The sequence below is a fragment of the Manis javanica genome, chromosome 5 (genome assembly GCF_040802235.1).
Source record: "Manis javanica isolate MJ-LG chromosome 5, MJ_LKY, whole genome shotgun sequence".
NCBI lineage: Eukaryota > Metazoa > Chordata > Mammalia > Pholidota > Manidae > Manis > Manis javanica.
In genome coordinates, this window is record NC_133160.1 from 14549951 (window position 1) to 14570533 (window position 20583).

General features: G+C 49.9%; 1 protein-coding gene across 8 annotated transcripts in view; it reads left to right on the forward strand.

Annotated features, from left to right (window-relative positions):
- JPH2 (junctophilin 2) overlaps nucleotides 1-20583 on the forward strand; it is a 61604-nt gene that overhangs the window by 16010 nt on the left and 25011 nt on the right. For 4 of the 8 annotated variants that reach the window (XR_012131325.1, XR_012131326.1, XR_012131324.1 and 1 more), the window contains exon 2: nucleotides 4614-5403. The exons of the other annotated variants lie outside the window; for them this stretch is intronic. Coding sequence is in view for 1 of the 4 variants with exons in the window: in XM_037012873.2 (XP_036868768.1) it covers nucleotides 4614-5403 (790 nt within the window). In the remaining 3 variants the exon portion in view is untranslated. The remainder of the gene's footprint in view (nucleotides 1-4613; nucleotides 5404-20583) is intronic. 8 annotated transcript variants of the gene reach the window in all.

The window sequence follows — 20583 nt, forward strand, 5'->3', positions numbered from 1 at the left end:
CGGATGTGTTCTTTTTGTCCCCAGGGATAGCTGGCCTGTCTTAGAGAGAGTCAGGCTGGGGATGGCCCAGGCACTTGGCTTTTCCCCCTTCTCAGGGCCCCGTCACTCCCAGCCTCCCCTGGGTGTCTGTGCTTCTTGCCACTTGCTTGTAAGTTTCCTAATATAGCCTGGCTGTTTCCTCCGCAACTGTGGCCAAGAGCTGCTCTCCTGTTGCAATCTCAGTTTTTCTTGGGCTTAAAGGGACAATGTCAGCCCAACTCATGCCAAAGGTAAGCTAAAGGTAGTTTCACAAACTTGTCTAGTCCAAAGATTAGATGTCCTCTCCCTTTCCCCAGTTTACCATCTTCTCTACTCTGTTCTCATTCACTTTCCCCTTTCCTATTTATGTCCTTCTTTCTTTTGAGACAAGTGGAAGGTGCACAGCCACACATGGATGTGAGCTTTGGCTCTGGTGTATTTATTAGCTGTATCATCTTGGGTGAGTCTTAGAGGACCATGAAATATCTGTCTGGTCATTTTCACAGAGCCTCTTTCAGATGGGTAGAGCAGAAAGAAGAGCATAAACAGTTACAGCACCCATGCTGCTCATTCATTCAATTGAGATATTTATTGGTACCTCTTTGGCATGTCCTAGGCACTGTGGTTACAGCAGCCAACAAAAAAGAATGGAAACCCTGCCTTTATAGGACTTACATTCTGGTGGGGCAGATGGTCAATAAACAAAAGTAAAATACATGCTATATTAGATATGCTATGAGAAAAAATGAAGCAAAGAAGGGAGATAACCTTGGGCGGGGGTTATCATTTTAAACAGGTGGTCGGCGAGGCTTCACTGAGATCACATTTGGGTAAAGTCTTGACCCGAATGGCGATGGCGAGTGGTATCTGGAGGAATATTCCAGGCAGAATGAACAGCGAATGCAAAAACCCTGAAGCAGGACCATAGCTAGGGTGTGGAAGGTACAGCAAGGGGCCTTTATGCTAGAGTATAGTTTGAGAAAGGGGAGCACAGGAGGGGGTGAGGCCAGAGGAGTGACTGGAATGAGATCAGCTAGGGCCCTGTGGGTCACTAAGGACTTCAGCTTTTCTTCTGAGTAAGAAGTGGCAGAACAGTGTCATGATCTGGCTGACTGCATTTGAACAGAACCCCTCTGATGGTGTATTAGGAGTAGACGGAAGAGGGCAAGGGTGGGGGCAATAGGCCAGTGTGGAAGCCCTTAGGAAAATCCAGGCAGGAGACAGTGGCGGTGGCTTGGACTGCCATCCAGTAGCGGTGGCGGTGGAGAGAAGGGGCTGGACTCTACATTCATTTTGAAAGGGTCGCTGACAGGATTTCTTGATGGTTACTTGAACACTGTGCTGGGCATTTTCTTTCTTTTTTCTTACAAGTTTCTTTACAAATTATCTCTTTATTTTATTTATCTATTAAATCAGCTTTATCAGGGTATAATTTCCCTGCCATAAAATGCATTTTAAGCAGACAGTCCTGACCAACGTGTACAACTCTAACTACCAGGCCTTCAAGATGCAGAACGTTTCCATCAGTCAAAAAGTTCCCTCCTGTCCCTTAGCAGAGGATGCCTCCCACCCCAGCCCTGGTAGCCCCAGACCTGCTTTTGGTCACTGCAGGCGAATTTTCCCCAGGTGTTCATGTGACTGGAATCATGCGGGTTGTTCGATTTTGTCCCAGGCTTCGCTTGCTCGGCATGGTTTTGAGCCCCACCTGTGTGGTATGTAGCAGTGATCTGTTCCCTTTCAGCGCTGACTAGGAGTCCACTGTGTGGGTGACCACAGCTTATTTAGGTACTTACCAATGGATGGACATGTCAGTTTCCATTTTTTGTTGTCTCCTTTTTCATCTTCCCCCAAATCCTGGAAAGCAAGTCTTATTTTTCTATTATTCACATGAGGAAATTGAGAATCAGAAGTAACTAGTCCAAAGTTCCCAAGCTTAAATGATACTTGAAATCAGTTTTTCTCTGATTCCATGTCTTTTTCTGTCCCCCTGCCTCCCATACAATGTGACCACATGTGAATGAGTTTGGAAATTGAAACACATTTGCTTTCCATCTATCCATCTCCCCATTTTCTCATCCTTTGTACCACGCTCTCATTTCTCTGTTCCCTGAACCAGCCACACAATCCCATTTTCCGGGTTCCTCGGTTTGAGTCAGACCTCAGTTCAAATTCCACTTCGGCTCCTTCCTTACTGTGTGACTTAGGGCAAGTCACACAACCTCTCTGAACATCAATCCACTTGGGAAATGGAGATCATATTTGCATCTTCCTCTACAAGACCAGGTGGAGTGATCTCCCCTCTCTCCCCACTTTCCTTTGGCCGTTTTAGATCATCAGTTTTTCATGGCTAGTCCCTGAAGGGAGGAGGGCCCTGGTGCCTCATCCAGGTTGCCCATGCCTACTGTGAAGAGGGTCTGGAAGCTCCAGGGACCCTCTTCATGCAGAAGGGCAGGGGCGGGGGAGGGAGGAAGCCTGAACTGGTGGAGCCTGTGCTGGGCGGACCCAGGCACTGTGGAGTCACGGGGACCCACCAGCCTTTGCCTCCAGAATCCCAGTGCCCCAGATCCTGGAAGCCCAGTGTCTCAAAATTAGGCCAAGCTTTAGACCGCTTCATCTCCAATATGTCACTGACAGGTGGGGCACGGGAGGCCTCAAGAAGGGACAAGAGTTGCCAATGAGATGGGGTTTCTGGATGGGTGCAGCAATCGATCAGCAACTATGTATGGAGCAACCTGTGCCAGGCCCTGTTCCAGGTGCTGTGGATGCATCAGAGCACAAACTGGAAAGATCCCTGCTCTCACGGAGCTTCCGTTATAGCTGCGGAGGAAGGCAGTAAATGCAATAAATTAGTCATACGGTATGTGATAAGTGCTATAGAAAAAAAGCGGAAGTAGATCAGGGATACCTGGGTGTTTGTTGTGGGGTGGCACAGGAAGATTGCAGTTTTAAATAGGGTGGCCAGGGTCAGCCTCATGAGCAAAGACTTGAAGGGTATCTGGAGGAAAAGTGTTCCAGCAGAGGGAACAGACAGTGCCAAAGAACCCCAGCAGACAGAGTGAAAGCATGCCAACTGGGCTGAATTTAGGGATCCCATACCTGGCTGGCTGTTTCAGTTACCTGGCCACCTGGGCATTTGCTGGTAAGAAGGCCATTTGGGTCTTCTTGGTTATGCAGGGGAAAGTATCAGCCTGTGTTTAAAACAAAAGCTCTGAATTTCCCCCCTCAAATCAGTGACTATTATTTGTCAGGCACTTCACATACCAGAGGCATGAAGGTGAAGGCAAGGCACTTACAGAGACCCCTGTTCCCAGGAGCTCACATGCTCACACTCATGCAAACGCAGAGCCTTCATTGCTGACATCGCCTTGTACATGCCACTATCCTGCAAATGGTCTTCCACAGTCTGTTTCACTAATGCCCACATCCTTACACACTCACTCAGCCTCAAGTGCCTCATATTCCTTTGTGCTTTAACACTTGGATGGCCTTGCACACTCAGAACTTCTCACACCTTCACAGGATCCTGGGCACTCACCCCACTGTGTGTGTACTGCATACTCATGATCTCATATAGTCACAGGACAGACATGCAGCCCATACAACTCTTCTGTACACATGACCTTGTGCAAATACCCACCTTCCTAGCTTTCCAACACACCCCCGTGCTCTCCGACATCCACACTGCTGTGCAAAATCACATTTTACCCATTCATGAGCTTGGACATTCATATCGCGTGCACCCTGAGATGACCATCACATGCATCCAACCTCACATACTGACAGACACTTGCCTGCTCACACAACTTCGCACTCTTCGAACCCCTAATGATCTTGCACCCTCACTCAACTTCACCTTTCCTTGCACACTCAAGACCTCAAATGCTCACATAACCTTACAGTACATCCCAGTATATCATGCTGACATGATCTAGTCACTCTGTGCATACACTGCCTTGCACACTCATGATTCTGCATGTTCTCATTACATTGCACACTCCAAGTGCAAATATTCACATTTGTGCACAAACTCAGTCTTGTCCACTCACACTCGTGTATATTCATTCTCTCTTGTGTGATTCAAAATCTGTGTATGCTCACTTATAGTCACACTCCCAGAATCTCATGTGCTCATACAATTTCATACTTTAAGACTCATGCAACCTCACTCTACTTTGCACACTTGTGACCTTGGCATGTTCCCAGCAACAGAAACAAGTCACACCGTCATGAAACTCTGGCATATCCACTTGTGTCCTTGCACACTCAGTTGACCTCATGCACTCCAGGGCCTCACCTGTTCACATGGCTTCACACACTGGCACTCTGACTCACACAACCTCACTCTATCTTGTACACTCGTGGCCTTGCTGTGTTCACACCGAGGAAATATACACACAATTGTGCACACTCCCTCTGGCTTGCCCACTTGTGTGTTCGTGTTCGTGCACACTCACGTGAACTCATACTCAGAGCCTTGGCTGCTTTCTGAACATTGCCCTCCTTGGCCCTCAAATGGCCTTGCCCCCTCCTGCCCTGGCACATCCGGGTCACTGTGCACGTGGGGTCCCCCTGACACGCCCTCTCCTCGCCCGCAGGGACTTACCAAGGCCAGTTCACCAACGGCATGCGCCACGGCTACGGCGTGCGCCAGAGTGTGCCCTACGGGATGGCCGTGGTGGTGCGCTCGCCGCTGCGCACGTCGCTCTCGTCCCTGCGCAGCGAGCACAGCAACGGCACGGTGGCCGCGGACTCGCCCGCCTCGCCCGCCCCGGACGGCCCTGCGCTGCCCTCGCCCGCCATCCCGCGCGGCGGCTTCGCGCTCAGCCTCCTGGCCAGCGCCGAGGCGGCGGCGCGGGCGTCCAAGGGCGGCGGCCTCTTCCAGCGCGGCGCCCTGCTGGGCAGGCTGCGGCGCGCCGAGTCGCGCACGTCCCTGGGCAGCCAGCGCAGCCGCGTCAGCTTCCTCAAGAGCGACCTCAGCTCGGGCGCCAGCGACGCCGCCTCCACCGCCAGCCTGGGCGAGGGCGCCGAGGGCGCCGACGAGGCCGCGCCCTTCGAGGCCGACATCGACGCCACCACTACGGAGACCTACATGGGCGAGTGGAAGAACGACAAGCGCTCGGGCTTCGGCGTGAGCGAGCGCTCCAGCGGCCTCCGCTACGAGGGCGAGTGGCTGGACAACCTGCGCCACGGCTACGGCTGCACCACGCTGCCCGACGGCCACCGCGAGGAGGGCAAGTACCGCCACAACGTGCTGGTCAAGGGCACCACGCGCCGCGTGCTGCCGCTCAAGAGCAGCAAGGTCCGCCAGAAGGTGGAGCACGGCGTCGAGGGCGCCCAGCGCGCCTCCGCGATCGCGCGCCAGAAGGCGGAGATCGCCGCCTCCAGGTAGGACCCGGGGGCTGGGCGCCGAAGGGGTGGGCCCTCCGCCGGAAAGGAAACCCGGCGCAGGGCAACCTCGGAGACTCCAGGCCAGTTTCTACTGCTTTTACCGCCAGGGGTTCGCCCACTACCTTTAGCAGGTTAATTGGAGGCGCTTCAGAGTTTGGTGTCCTTGTGCATCCATCCATCCACCTACTCAGCTACTCCCATCCACCCATTCACCCGACCCCTCCATTCACTTAACCCTTCCAATCACCCTCCCTTTCTAATTAATGTCAGAACAAACACCTCTCCACCCAGCAATCCAGCCCCCCCACCCACTTCACTGTCTCTTTACCCATCCAACCACCCAGTCACTCCATCCCTGCAATAACCCAGACATCCATCCTGTGACCCAGTCATCCATTCATTCACCCAAACTCTTCATTCACCCAACTTCTCTACTACCCATCTGTGCCACCCCTCCGTTCACCAACCCCTCTATCCATCCAGTCACTTCCAGTTCCTTAATCTCTCTACCATCCAGCTGAAGAACCACCCATCCACCCAACCATTTCCTCATCCGCCCATCCAATTTCTATCCCTTTACCCACCCAACCATCCATCCAACCATCCACATTAAGTCAATTGCTGAGCCACCCATCCTAACATCCAACCATACATCCATTACCTGGCCACCTCCATTCATCCAGTTACCCCCATTTATCCAACCACCCCCACCACCCAACCATGATTCCATCCACTGAAACAGCATCCATTCCCACCGCCTATCCAGCCGCCCAACCACCCGGCCATCAGCCATCCATTCAGCCACTTCTATCATCCAACCTCTTGCCAAAAACCCATTCACTCAACCTCTCTCGCCCACCCATCTGCCAGACCTGTATCCATCCACCTTCCTGTACATTCATCACCCACCCTTTCATCCATATTCAAACTCCTCTCTCTTGCTGTACTTCAGAATAAGTTCTAATGTGGTCGTCAAACATTTTGGCACCTACTGTGTACATAGTGTATTTTAAGTTGTCTGCATATATTGACTCAATCTTTTTGACAACTGTAAGATCAGTACTATTTTTATTGCCATTTTGCAGTTGGGCTAAATGAGGCTGAGAGATAAAGTGACTCTACATCACCTAGCTAGTGAGTGGCTCTTCATAATCTGCTTCCTATACCTCTGTTCAGACTCACTTTTTACTACTCTTGCCCTGGACCTGGATTTTTTTCTGTGCACTAGTCCCGCTGGCCTTTTATCATCCTTCTCAAGTTCCTTCTACCCCAGGGCTTTGTTGCTGGTTCCTTCGCCTGGACTGCTCTTCCTTCCCCTTGCTGCCTGTGTAATTCATACTCCCCGTTCAGAACTCGGGTCAGGCCTGACTCCCTCACAGAGCTGAGGAAGCCCAGCCCCACTCTCACTCAACTGCAGGGACATCTTCTAAGAAAGTCACAGCTGCAGCTTTCCACTGCTCATGTGATTTGTTTTTAATCTCCCACTTATAAGGGGCACCTTATGTGTCAGTCATCATTCTGAGGTTTTCATATGTACTAACTCAATCCTTACAGCATCTCCCAAAAGTGGGTCTGTTATTATTCCCATTTCACAAACGTGAAGTGAGCTGCAGGAAAAGCAGGCAATGTTGAAAGGCACTCGCCTGTCCTGGTGCCTGCAGCAGTCCTGCTGATGGCTCTAAATGGCCTAGGCTGGAAGCTGTGGCATGGTGGCCTTCAGAGTTAAGCAGACCTAGAGCCACATCTTAGGCCTCTTGATCTCTCTACCATCCAGCTGAACAGTCACCCGTCTCCAACGATTTCCTCATCCACCCATCCACTCATCCAATTTCCATCCTCTTACATGCCCAACCACCCATCCAAACACCCAGATACCCACCCAAATATCCAGACACCCATGCAACCACCCATCCAGAGACCTGGCACACCAGTTTGTCTGTCTGAGCTTCAGTTTCCCCATCTCTGGTGCCACCATGTCTTAGTTGTGTGTTCCTGGCCAATTTAGTGTTGTTCTTCAACCTCTGTTGTGTTGTCTATTCAAACGGGGTTGGTCTGAGGGTTAAGCAAGATAGTGCAGGTCCAGTGGTTCACAGTCCTATCATGGGACAGGTTCCCCAGGAAGCTGGCTTTGAAATGGAAACTGGTGTGCAAGAAGTTTATCTGGAGCACTTTCCAGATTGATGCTTATGGGGAAAGGAAGGCAGCAGGATTAGGCAGAGGGAGATGCTGGGCTGCAGGGCAGTCCCCACAAAGGCCTCAGCCCACCACTAGGTGCTCTGCAGCGGACATGACCTTCAAGTCACCCAAGCTGAGGTGAGAGAGCAGATCTTTACTCCCTCTGCACTGGATACAGGCTGCCTTCCAGAAAGGTGCACAACCTGGGGCTGGCCTGCTCAGTTCAGCCCAGAGCAATCCCTGGACAGGGCTGACAGCTGGCAGCACTCTGAGCAGCTGGGGGAGAGGAAGGGAGAGAAAGAAGCCCTTCTGTCCTGAAGGGGAAGCTCAGTGGCACATCACAATTCCACTGCAGTGCTGGACACCCAGCGAAGGCTCAACACGAGCCTTTCAGTTATTGGTTATTGTTGCCATTCAGTGAATTTGTTTCCCAGATGTGGAAACTGAGGCCCGGAGAAGGAATGTAATATGCCTGAGACCACCTGCCAAGTCAGTGGGAGAACCAGGGCTTCAGTCCCTAGTTTTCTGATTCCAAAGCTTTGCTGAGACTGTGTGAGCAGTTAGTATCATTAACATGGAAAAATGGTATGGGTGATTTTCTTAAGGCCTCTTAGTTAAGGACAGAGCCAGGTTTATGACCAGATGATTATATCATTTATTGTCTCAAACTGGGCACTTTCATAAGTTAAAGGGAGCACTTTTTAAAAAAGAAAACTTTTTTGTTGGAATAATTTCCAATTGCCAGAAAAGTTGCTAGTATAGTACACAGAGTTCCCCACATACTCTCCACCCAGTGTCCCCTAACTTAACTTCTTACATTTCTGTAATACATTTGTTGAAGCCAACATTCATACTTTAATATCAACTAACCTCCAGACTTTGTTTGAATTTTACTAGTTTTCTACCAGTGTCCATTTGCTGTTCTAGGTTCCATCCAGGATCCCATATTGCATCTGGATGTCTAGCGCCCTTAGTCTTCTCTGATCTGTGACATTTCTCAATCTTTCCTTTTTTTTTATGACCTCGACAGTCTTGAGACATTCTGGTCAGGTATTTTGTAGAAGGCTCTTCAATTTGGGTCTGTCTGATGTTTGTCTCATGATTAGACAAAGGTTGTAGGTTTTGGAGAAAAAGACTCTCTCATCATATCAGGGGTGCATGGTCTTGACATGACTTGTCACAGATGACCTTGGCCTTGATCCCTTGGTTAAGGTGGTGTCTGCCAGGTTTCTCTGCTGTGAAGTTACCATTTCCCCTTTCCCCTTCCATACTCTATTCAGCCCACACTCAAGAGGGAGAAGGGTCTGGAATTAAGCAACAAAAGCAAGAGTTTCAACATATGTTATTTGGAATTATTATGGAAGGAAGATTGGTCCCTTCTTCCAAAGGGAATATTTTTAGTTACTATGCTTAAGTGTATATAGTTATGACAGGGACAGGCCTAAGCCAGGACTGTCCTGGGCCACCCTGGGACATGACCGAGCTTAGAACAGGTAAGATCTTAGGCTCTTGGTTTGAAAGACCATGAGCTGGAATTCCTGCTTTTCTGCTGAAGAATTGAAGAGAAAAGACCCAGCTTTTCTGAACCCTGCATCTTCTTTCCTCCTAGGGTTGTTTTGAGGAGATGAACTAAAGCCTGTAAAATGCCTGGCACAGAGCAGCTAACAGTAAAAACAGTCATTATCATCCTCTAACATGCTCACTTCTAAAAGTGAGGAAATGGAAGCTTGGGAAGGAGAGATTTCCCCAGGCTCTCCCCTGCTGGGGGCAAAATCTTCCCCTCTGTGTCCCCTTGCTCTCCCTGACCTCCTTGTCCTTCCTGCCAAGACCTGTGCCCTTGAGCATAGGGGTGGTGAGCTCCTCCAAGAAGGCTCCCAGGCCTGCAGTCAGGAATAGTCCCTGGAGTAAGAAGGTGGTGTCCTGCTTCCTCCACGTGCTGCTGCTAGGGAGATGTGGACTCCTCGTGGGCCTGGGGAACGCGTCCTGTATGCCCACGGGGCCGCTGCCTTGCTTGGTTGTAAGCTCAGACTGAATTTCCAATTAAGGGAATCTTTAGTTTAGGAGGAAAAGCAGTTGTCTCCCTTGCAGGGGCTTAGTGAGTAATGGCTGCAGGGGCAGTGAAAGCATTCCCAGCAGCCACTAGCCTCCTCAGCCCCGGCAGACCTGGGGTTTCTGTCCACTGTCATCCCAAGCTCCTTGTGCCGGGCTTACGTGGAACTTGTCAGCTCAGAGTCCAGGATCAGGACCACTTTCCCAGTGGGGAGAGAGAGAGCCTGGGATGTCGCAGCCGCCTAAGATGGTCTTTGGATTGACAGAGATTCAAGACCTGCCCTGTGCTGTGTGGCGGCTGCTCTGTGGTTGTCTCACTGGAAATGTGGCTGATCTGAACTGAGATGTGCTGTAAGTGTGAAGCACTCACCGGATTTCAAAGATTTAGTGAGAAAAAGTGTGACCTACTAATAATTTAATATTATTTTTATATTGATTGCATGTTGAAATTATTATATTTTAAACATACTGGGCTAGCTTAAATGTATAAATGAAATTAATTTCACCTGTCTTTTCACTTTTTTAAATGTGGCTACTAGAAAATTTAAAAGTTACATATGTGACTCACATTATATTGTTATTGGACAGTGTTGCTTAGCCCAGCCCAGTCCCTGGGAGATAGGCCAACTCCTTCACTGACTAGATGGGGAAGCTGAGGTCTGGAAAAGGACACAGAAATACCCATAGCCACTAAGTGGTCAAGGAGGGACTGAACTCCTGTCTTCTGATTTTGTGGCTAAGCACTCTTTCTATAATGCCTTTTATGGGCATGGACTCTGGATCTTAGAGGGAAGTTGGGATGTTTGGAGAGGTGCCTAAACCTTTCTGGTTTTCATTTCAACATCACAGTAAATGGCTCCCTGCCATAAGGAACATGGGGAGCAGTTAAGAGTGGGGCTTTGGCCCTAGCCTCTTGCTTGCCATATCTTATCTCCAGACTTCAATTCTCTTATCTCTAAAAGGAGAATAATGAGTTGCACCTCAAAGAAGTGTTTTCACCAGATTCAATCAGAGACAGTATATAAAGCGCCCGCAAGCAGGAAGCATTCAGTAACCGTCAGCTGCTGTGGTCCTTGCGCAGTAGTCTTGTTTTGCCACCATAGCCGCAGCAGGCATGGGCCTGCAGGAGTTCTTGGGGCCCCAGGGCGTAGGGTTGATCTCAGCTTTTATACTGGAATGGCATGGACCCCTGACCGGGCCTGTTTTCTGCTCCTCCACCGCCCGGCCCCTGTCTCCTCCCCAGTCTGGCCCTGGAAATTCCCAAAGCTGAGTGCTAGTAAGATCTGGTTTTGCAAGTTACGGGGAGGTGAATTTCGCAGGTGAGCAGGAGCCCATGTGGTACAGGAGCTCAGAGCTTGGGCTGTGGTGTTGAACGGACTCAGGTTTGAATCTGGGCTGTTTCTTATAAGCTGTGTGACCAAGTTACTTCACCTCTCTGGGCCTCACTTTCCTCTTCAGTCAAGTGGGAATCAAATTAATTCCTCTTTCAAAATAGTGTTGCAGAGAGTAAAAGAAATAGCCCATGTAATAGGTGTGTGCTTTGAAGGCATGCAAGGAGGTATAGGCTTTTATTATGAATCATATATCATTCTGTACTGATCTAAGAGTCTCCTTTAAGAGTGGAGGCACCCTAAGGGAGGGCCCTGTCTTCTCTCACGGTTCCGACATCTTTGTTTCCCGAACTTGCGTCTTCATGCCACAGTCCCAATTTTGCTTCATCACATACCACCTCTGCTTACCTTCTTCTTCTTTTTTTTTTTATTAATTAGGACATATTATTTATTTATTTTATTGTTTTTTTTATTTTGGTATCATTAATATACAATCACGTGAGCAACATTGTGGTTACGAGATTCCCCCCATTATCAAATGCCCGCCACATACTCCATTACAGGTACTGTCCATCAGCATAGTAAATGCTATAGAGTCACAGCTTGTCTTCTCTGTGCTGTACTGCCTTCCCCGTGCCCCCCTCACATTATGTATGCTAATTGTAATGCCCCTTTTCTCCTTATCCCTCCCACCCTCCCCAGTCCCTTTCCCTTTGGCAACTGTTAGTCCATTCTTGGGTTCTGTGAGTCTGCTGCTGTTTTGTTCCTTCAGTTTTTGCTTTGTTCTTATGCTCCCCAGATGAGTGAAATCATTTGATACTTGCTCTGCTTACCTTCTTAATCTCTATCTTTAATCAATCTACTTAGAAATACTTATGTACATTTATTGAAAAGGAAGACATTCTAGTCACTGTTAAAGATGGGAAACCAATGCCATGTGCTGGAACAGTGATGTTACTTGAGTCTGAGGTCAAACTATAAATGCCAGTGGTGCCAAGCCTGAAGTCTGCTCTCTTTTGGCTAAAAAGGAAGAGACTTTGACAAGAGATTGACAGGTGTGAAAGACTCATAGACACTTGACTAACAAGAAGAATAAACTGGGGCTGTTTCCAGCTGTGACACAGTGCAGCCAACACTAATTTCCAGCACCATCAGACCATGCAGGCCACCCGGGGGAAGAGGGCCTGGCCCTGGACAAGGTCTAAGGGAGGGTCTTGGTAAGTGGCCATGTTTGCAACTATTTATTTTATAAACATCCATATAGTCTTTATTTCTGGGAGCCAGGCAGGATTCTAAGTATCTTACATATATTAACTTAATTCTCAGATCAACCCTATGAGGAAGGTACTATTATTCCCATTTTGCAGATAAGGAAACTGAGGCATAGACAGGTTAAGTATGTCAATCTAGGTCATTCAGCTGAGTAAAGGTAGAACTGGGAGTCCAGACTCCAGAGCCAGGAGACCTGATTCTAGGACACTCTTAACTGTGATGAGCACTTCTCTGTGCCAGACTTGTGCCGGGGCACAGGGCACTGGCAGATCAGGGGGCTCGGTGCCCTCCACACACTCACAGCTTAGTGGGATTGGACACAGTCAGTGGTGGGTGGGGGCAGGCAGACGACTGACTGCCCTGGGTGGTCTGGGAAAGCCCCCTGCAGGTGGTGGGTGACGCTGGCTGGAAGTTTGCCTGATGGAGAAGAGGGAGAGAGAGGTCGTTCCAGGTAGACGCCTGGAGGTAGGAACGTGTGGGGTGTATTTTGGGAGCAGTGAGTCACTCGGAGTGCTGGAGTGGGTGGGGCAAGAGATTAGAAACGGCTGGGAAGGCAGCCCGGGGCCAGGTTAGCATGGGTTTTGAATGCCAGCTTAAGGCATTTCAGACATACAACAGGGTGGCATTGTTCTAAGTGCCTAGCTGAACTGACCTGTCTCATTCTAACGGTGACACAGAGATTTTTTTAACATTCCCCAAGTCACGCAGTTAGTAAGTGCTAAAACAGGTTCTGGCCCCACAGTCTATGTTCATGGCCACTACACTATTCTGCCACTTCAGATACAGTGAACTTCTCTCTTTATCTTTTATCTTTATTTACATTATTCAGAACCATATGTTTGTTAAAATTCAAGGACATTTAGCATAAGAGATAAAAAAGAATAAACTCCTCTCCTGCTTCCACCTGAGTCCCACCTTTGTAGTGACCTTTGTTAGCAGATCACACCATTCTTCCACTCACCTGTCCTGTCTTTTTCCTGCAACATGTTCTTTAGCTTGCTTTTCTGACTTCATATGTTTTGAGATCTTTTCATGATAGATAGATCTGCCTTGTTCTTTTTAACAGCTGCATAATATTCCATAGTTTGAATGTACCATATACCATAATTTATTTAACCAGATCTCTCTTGATGGGGATTGAAAGCATTTTGTGTTTCCACAATTACAAATGACACTGCAGTGAACATCGTTGGACACATATCCTTGCTCACAGAGCTGACTAAAGGGAAGGCTCAGCTAGGTGCCTTAGCCTATCAGGGACATTCAAGCATCCTTGGAAATACGATGCCAACTAATCTTGGTCTTTGCAAGGGACTGACTCTAGACATTCACTGCTAAAGGGTAAACTCAGTGGTCCCTATCCTGGGAGTACTCCAGTACTCAAGTACCCTTGAGTACATTAACACAAACAAGCGAAATGCCACACCACGCCTGTCTGATCCCAACCCCACACTTAGATGTTCAATAAATATTAAGAATAATTGTTTCTAGAGGAGCCAAGTTATTAGCTTGCTGGGGTGCCCACATGTCTCTGTCTGTCTTTGCTTGCACAGATTTACATTTATGGGTCAAATTCCTTGAAGTGGTATTGCTGAGTCAAAAAAATGTGCATTTTATTGTTACCAGAACCTCAGTTAACTTCCAAAAGGGTCGCACCAAATTTATACCCCTCCAATGGTGTCCAAGGGGCAGCTCTCCTCACACCCTCACCAACACCGTGTTATCCATCTTTTGCATCTCTGCCAAATTGTTTGAGGACAGTCAGGTGTTCCATGGGGCCAGTGGCTGCCGTCAGTTGCCCATGCCCACAGAAGCAAAAGTTTGCCCTTGTTCTGGTCTGGCTCACCTCCTGAGATTCCTCCTGGATATGGGTTCCATTGGGGGGGTGGTTAAACTCCGTGGGGATGGCCCTGAAATGTTGGGAAGGCCCCTGACCCTCAATGCCTGCCCTCCATCACATCCCTCCTTGGAGAATTGCCAGATAGACAGAATCCCTTTGCTCCCGGAGGCTGAAGACCCGGGTGAATGGAATTTCCTGACATGTCAGAGCTGGATTCTGGTGACATACACAAGGCAGCTGTGCCTCCCCGGCCGGCCACAGAGCCGAGTGAAGAGCTTGCTGTGCGTGGGACTGAAAGAGAAGATGTGTGAGGGGGCCTTGCATGGTCCTGGCGCTCAGTGCTGCCCAGTAAGTAGAGAACATGGCAGTATTATCATCACTCTTCTTGCTCAGAGACTCAGGGGAGTGGAACATGGGGAGGCCTGCGGGCTCCTCCTCGAAGCTTCACTCTTCCCCAAGTGCAGCCGTCTTGTTCCCCCGGGTTTCCAAAGCCCAGTCCAACTTCCACTTGACTTCCTGAGTCCACACGAGCAAGTCCTGCCATTGGGAGAGGAGTTAAAAATAAAGCCCATCTTCAAATCCTTCACGTAAACACCCAGCTCTCTAAAAATAGCGCTTTTGCAACAGGTCTCCAGAGCCAGGCTGGGCTTGAGGGATGAAACTGGCAAGGCTGGTTCTTGCAGCCAGGCAGGCCCTGCCAAGCCTCCACATTGCCCCATCATGCCACCGAGCCTCTGGTCCTGAGGGGGATCCAAGTGCCCCTTACTTGTGTCCAGGCCCTTCTCTCTTTGTCTCCACTGCCACCAGCCCAGTGCTAGTCACCAGCCCTTCTCCCCAAACCGCTCTAAGGGCCCCTCAGCAGCTCTTGCTTCCTCGTTCTGCCCTGTATTCTTCTCATGCAACAGCTGGTGTGAGCTTTTAAAAATGTAAGCCTGACCAGGCCACTCATAAGCAAAGCTTTCTTAGTTTGGTTCTCCCAAAAGCAGAGCCCGAGACAAGGATTTGGGTGCAGGTAGTTGATTTGGGAGGTGATACCAGGAATGAGGAGGTGAGGTGGGTCAGTGGGCCGAGTGAGAGAGGGAAGGAGGAAAAGCCCGTATATGTAAGTGTGTGTCACTGAGGCATTGCTGCAGGCCCCAGGAACTGGATGGGGCTGAGACCTCAGAACAGAACAACCCCCTGGATTGTGCACCTGGGGAATGAGAGGGCTCCAGTCCCCCATTCATTGAAGCATTCTCCTGGGAGCGTGAATCCCCCCACTCCTGGGTGTGCTTGCACTTTGGCTCGGAGTGAAGGGGCCTCCTGCACCATCAGGGCAGGGTCTGGGCAGTGAGCAGAAGGCTGTGCTTGGGTGCTGGCAGTGCCATAGAATCTTCTCATATGTGAGACTGGCCTCCACAGCTATGGGTGAAATTAGGAGAGAACTGAGGCGATGTCCGCGGGCATCAAGGCCATCTGCTATATGAGAAATTTCAGGTTTCTTACTTTGGCCCATATGATCTTTCTTGTCTGGCTCCAGCTTCCCCACCAGCCTCTTATTACACCACTCTCCCCATCACTCACCTTCAACCACAGCTTCCTCAAAGGGCCTTTCCCTTTGCTGCCTATGGTTCTTTGCACATGCTGTTCCACTTGTCTGAAATGCCCTTCCCTTACTCTTTACCTTGCTAACCCTTCTTGTTCATCAGGCCTAACTCAACTCAATTGTTTCTTCCTCGGGGAAGCTCTGAGCTGCCTTCTAGTCTGTTCCCTGTTTTACCTGTACCTGCCTATTGCCCACAGCCCTGTCTACCCCTGACCATTGTTCTTCCTCACTCTGCCTTCCCTGCTAGGCTGTCCACTCCTCCAGGACAGGGGCCCTGCCTGTCCTGCTCACTGCCAGGGACCAGCACCCTGCCCAGCACCCCAGCATGTATGCGTGGCCCAGGAAGCATTGCTGACTGACTCATGTTAGGTCTCAAGCATCTCATAATGGAAGGCACCCTCCGTTGGACTCATTTAAGCCTCAAACACATTCAACAAATATTTATTGACACCTACTCTGTGCCACATGGTGTTCCAGGCTATGGGGGAAGAAAACCTAAAGACCCTGGCCTGCATGGAGCTTAAATTTTTGTTGGGAAGACAGCACAGCAGGCATAATAAATAAATTGTGGAGCATGTGGTGTGAGCAAGTCTCCTTTTTCAATAAGTGGTCAAAGTAGGTCTCATCGAGAAAGTGACAAGGAAGAGTTGAAAGCGTTAGCCAAGGCGATATCTGGGAGAAGGGCAGCCCAGCACAGGACAGAGTGACAAAAAGAGCCCCAAGGTGGGCGTGTGCCCCGCATTCTGCAGGGACGGCAAGGAGACCGCGTGGCCGCCGTGGAGGGAGAGAGGAGGGCAATAGCAAAAGAAGCCGCACAGGGTGGGGTGGGGTGGGGACGGGTCACCGTGCCAGCGTGGAAGCCACTAGTGATGTGTGTGATTTAAATTTAGATAAATAAATGAAAAGTTCTGTTTTTCAGTCACTGCAGCCACATGTCAAGTGGCCTTTGTCAACTTGACCACGTGTCAAGCCGTCCGACCGGGACCTTTCTGGACACACAGATGGGGAGCATTGTGCTCATTGCTGCAAAACCTGCCAGGCAGGGGCCTCAGGAGGGCCTCAGGTCATTGTGGGGCAGCTACCCAGCCCATCCGTGACTGGGCACATGTCCTGGGGTCCTTTCCACACCTCCCAAAGTGGGTATGATTAAAGCGAGCAAGGCCATGTGGTGCAAGCCCAGCCAGCGTCAGAATGCCTCCCCGTCATCCTGGCCAAGTGACCCTGCAGTCACAGCTTGAGTATCTCCAGGCACGGGAAACTCATCACCTCCTGAGACACTCCAGCCAACCGTGGACAGCTTTAACTTTTGGATTTGGAGGAAGGGTCCGCCTCTCTGTAGCTTCTAAGCACTGGTCCCAGTTCTGCTCTTGGGGGCTGTGTCACCTAGACCCGGGTTGAGCTGCACGTGACAGAGCCGGCCCGCAATGTCGTTACCCACTGGCTTATCTTCTCACCTAACATCAGAAAGACAGTGAGGGGCTCACAAGGCCCTCAGGGACCCGCCTCCATCCTGCTTTCCGTCCTGCTCTCCTTAGAGTGTGGCTTCTGTCCCCAAAGTCAGTGGTGGCCACTGTACCCCTACCTCCACTTCTGCATTTCAGAGCAGAGGTCAAAATGCAGCCGCTCTCCTCAGGCAGAAGTGAGGCCCACCCCAGGGACTGACGTCCTTCTCCAGCATGGGTCCCACGGCCTCCCTTACTGGCACAGAGTCTGGGAAGATGAATATTTTTAGCCAGACACATTGCTTCCTGAAACAAGATGAGGCTTTCAGAGGGGAAGACAGAGAGCATGGACACTGGTGAGCAGCCAGCAACGTCTCCCTGGACATCCCTGCAGAGACTGAAAGACTGTGATCTTAACAGCCCAGGGAGTCTTTGCTGATCTAAACTTCTCCAGTCCCCTCAGCCTCTGCTTGCAAGTTTCTTCACTTTCTCCATTTTCCAGATGAAGAAACAGAAGCACAGACCTCAGTTAGTGGTCGGCAGCACAGGTCTGGGGGTCAGATCCCACTAGTTCCTTGGGCAAGTCATTTCCCTAAGCCTCAGTTTCCCCAGCTGTGGAGTGTGGTGGAAATTAGCATAGTACTTACCGCTAGGCTGTTCTGAGCCCAAGAGGAAGTGACCCACGTGAGGGCATAACCACAGTGCCGGGCACATAGCAGTCACACGACGGCGGCAGTCGTCTCCTTTTTATTGTAACTATTACTGCTCTTAGTTGGGCAGTTCCTTCTGGTGTTGAATGAAGAACCAGAGGGCCCAGGCTGGGGTCGCCAAGCTGCTTCCATGACCCCAGTAGTCGCCCCCAAGGGAGAGCTTCTCTCTTTACACCTTGAAAGGGGTGTGGGGGAACCACAGTTGGGGGCTGCGGTGGGGCTGTCTCCAAAGCCGCTCCCTTGTGGGGGCCCCTGAGCTCTGACCCTCCAGGCAGAGAGAGGGTCAGAAATGCCATAGAGCAGAATTTACCAGAGGCTAACAGGCTGCACAGTTCTTCCCTGAGGCCCCCAGCTGGCGAGGATACAGATAAGCATCCTGTGGCAGGAAAGCCATTCTAGAGCCTGAATTATTCCTTCCTTTATTTTTTAAATAGGTTACACGTTCATATGGTTCGAAAGCCTAAAATATAAAATCCTCCTCTCCCTGCCCTCTTGATGCCGTAGCCACACCCCAGAGGCAACTATTGGGTGCAGCTCCTTTCCCTTCCTTTCAGAGTCACTGTATGTCTGTATTAAGGCGGAACCTATGAAACTGTTAATATTTGACCATGTTTGACCTACAAAATGGCCAATTCATACAGTTCCACCTAACATAAGCAAATCCATATTTAGATTTTTCCTCTTTCTTACCCAAAAGGTAACATATTCTACATACTATTCTGAACCTTGCTTTTTTTTTTCTTGGCTGTGTTTAAATCACAGAGAGATCTATGGAAGAGACCTTTCCATATCTTTCCAAATAAAGGACCTTATCAGTTTTTTTAACACCTGAGTAGTATTCCATTTTATAGCTGGATCATAATGCATTTAATCAGGCCCCTGTTGTGGAACGTGATTATTTGGGTAGTTTCCAGAATTGAGCTGTATGCTCATCATTCCACCTGTGCGTATATAGCTCTGGAATCAATTCCCTGAAGTACAATTGCAGGATCAAAGGCTATGTGTGGTGGTTGTCCCATTTTATCTTCCCATCCACATTGTGTGAAGGTGGGAAGACCTGTGCTTCTCATGTGCTGATGACCTTGGGCAAGTCCCTGCCTGCTCTGGGTCTCCAGTGCTGGGGGCACTGAGCTCTCCTTGCCTTGTCCTTGGGAAAGACAGCCGTCCTGCATTCGCCATTTTGCCTGGCCTTTCCCACGCCCCAGCCATGTGCAGCTACTGTTGCCACAGCTTCTTCGGGAGATGACTACAGCCCCACCAGGGGCCAGTGCAGCCCGGTGAGGTCAGCATGGAAGGGCAGGCAGAGGGAATGGCAGGAGCAAAGACACAGAGGCGTGGCAGCGTGGGGTAAGGCTGGTTTCCCAAATGCCAGTCACTCACGTGCCTTCCTGTGCCACCTGGGTTATTATTTCCTTACTATTTAAAAACAATTTTGACTTTCTTAAACCTACATTTATTTTCATAGGGGAACTTTAGATCATTGACCATAAATAGAAATCCAGTGTGAGAGAGAAGTTAGCCAAAAAAAGAAAAGAAAAGAAAAGAAAAAGCAACACACACACACACGAATACAAGAAAAGCACAGCACACAGAGCCTCATGAGGCCAGCCCGCACTACTGCTGCTCGCAAGGAGCTCAGATCAAGGCTGCTTGCCGCTCTGCTCTCTGTGTTACAAACGGAATATAAGAGACTCGCAAAAGTCATCTAAACTAAATGAGACTTTCCCCTTGATGCAATCAGGATGGTTAAGTTTGAGTTTTAAAGGAGTGGTGCTACCGATGAATGTCCTGGTACCACCTATCACTTTCGGTCCTACCAGTGGGAAGCATTCTGTACAGGAGAGACACTGGCCTGAAAGACAAATTTCTCCTCCCTGTCCTCCCAGAGCCTCAGAGAGCAGGAAAGCAATCTTTGGAAGGGCCTGTGCTCCAGAATCTAGACTCTGTGAAGTTCTGGGAAGGAAAAGGCCAAGCTTAGACAGGCCTTGCATGCAGTAGGCACACACTAAATGCTCATTAGAGACTGACTGATAGTGGATCTGAGGGGTTCCTAGGAAAGAAGGGCTGACATCCGGACTAAACAGGGGCCTGCTTGAATCATGTGCAAAGAGAGCACATGTCCCCCTCTTGAAAGGTGGCGAACCTTTCACCTCCTGGCTGAGGCTTGCCAGTGGAGCCCTGGAGTCAGAGCCACCCAGGGTGGAGGGGAGGAGAAAAGCCCACCCTGGCCACCTTTCCCTCCTCGTCTTCCATCCTGTCATTTGTAGGAAACAAACAAACACACAACTGCAGAACAGATCAAGCAAGCTTATTGCTTGTCCATGTCAGGTGCCAGATGGCTGCCCTCTGCAGCAGGCAACTCTCCTTCAAGCAGCGATTCAGACACGCAGCCTCCTTCCATCTTGTGGCTCTGCTGTCCCCAGCACATGGCTTCCAAGGCCGTCCTGCTCTTCTGTATCAAGCCAGGGAAAAAGGAAAACACACGAAGGATGCAAGTGGAAGGATTTATTGGCCAAGCCAGGAAGTAGGGCATATCACATGCCCCCAAATTCCACTGGCCAGAAGCCACTGTCATGGCAATGCCCTCTTGCAGGTGGGGCTGGGAACCGGTCTGGTGAACTGCTGACTGGTCTCAGCCGAGTTTACCCTTTATCATCTGCCTCCATCCGCTCTCTTCATTCACTCAGGACATCGTCCGGCTGAGCTTTTCTGTTTCTTACACACTCAGTGTGAGGGCGTGTGTGTGTGCGTGTGTTAACATCTTTTTGTGCCT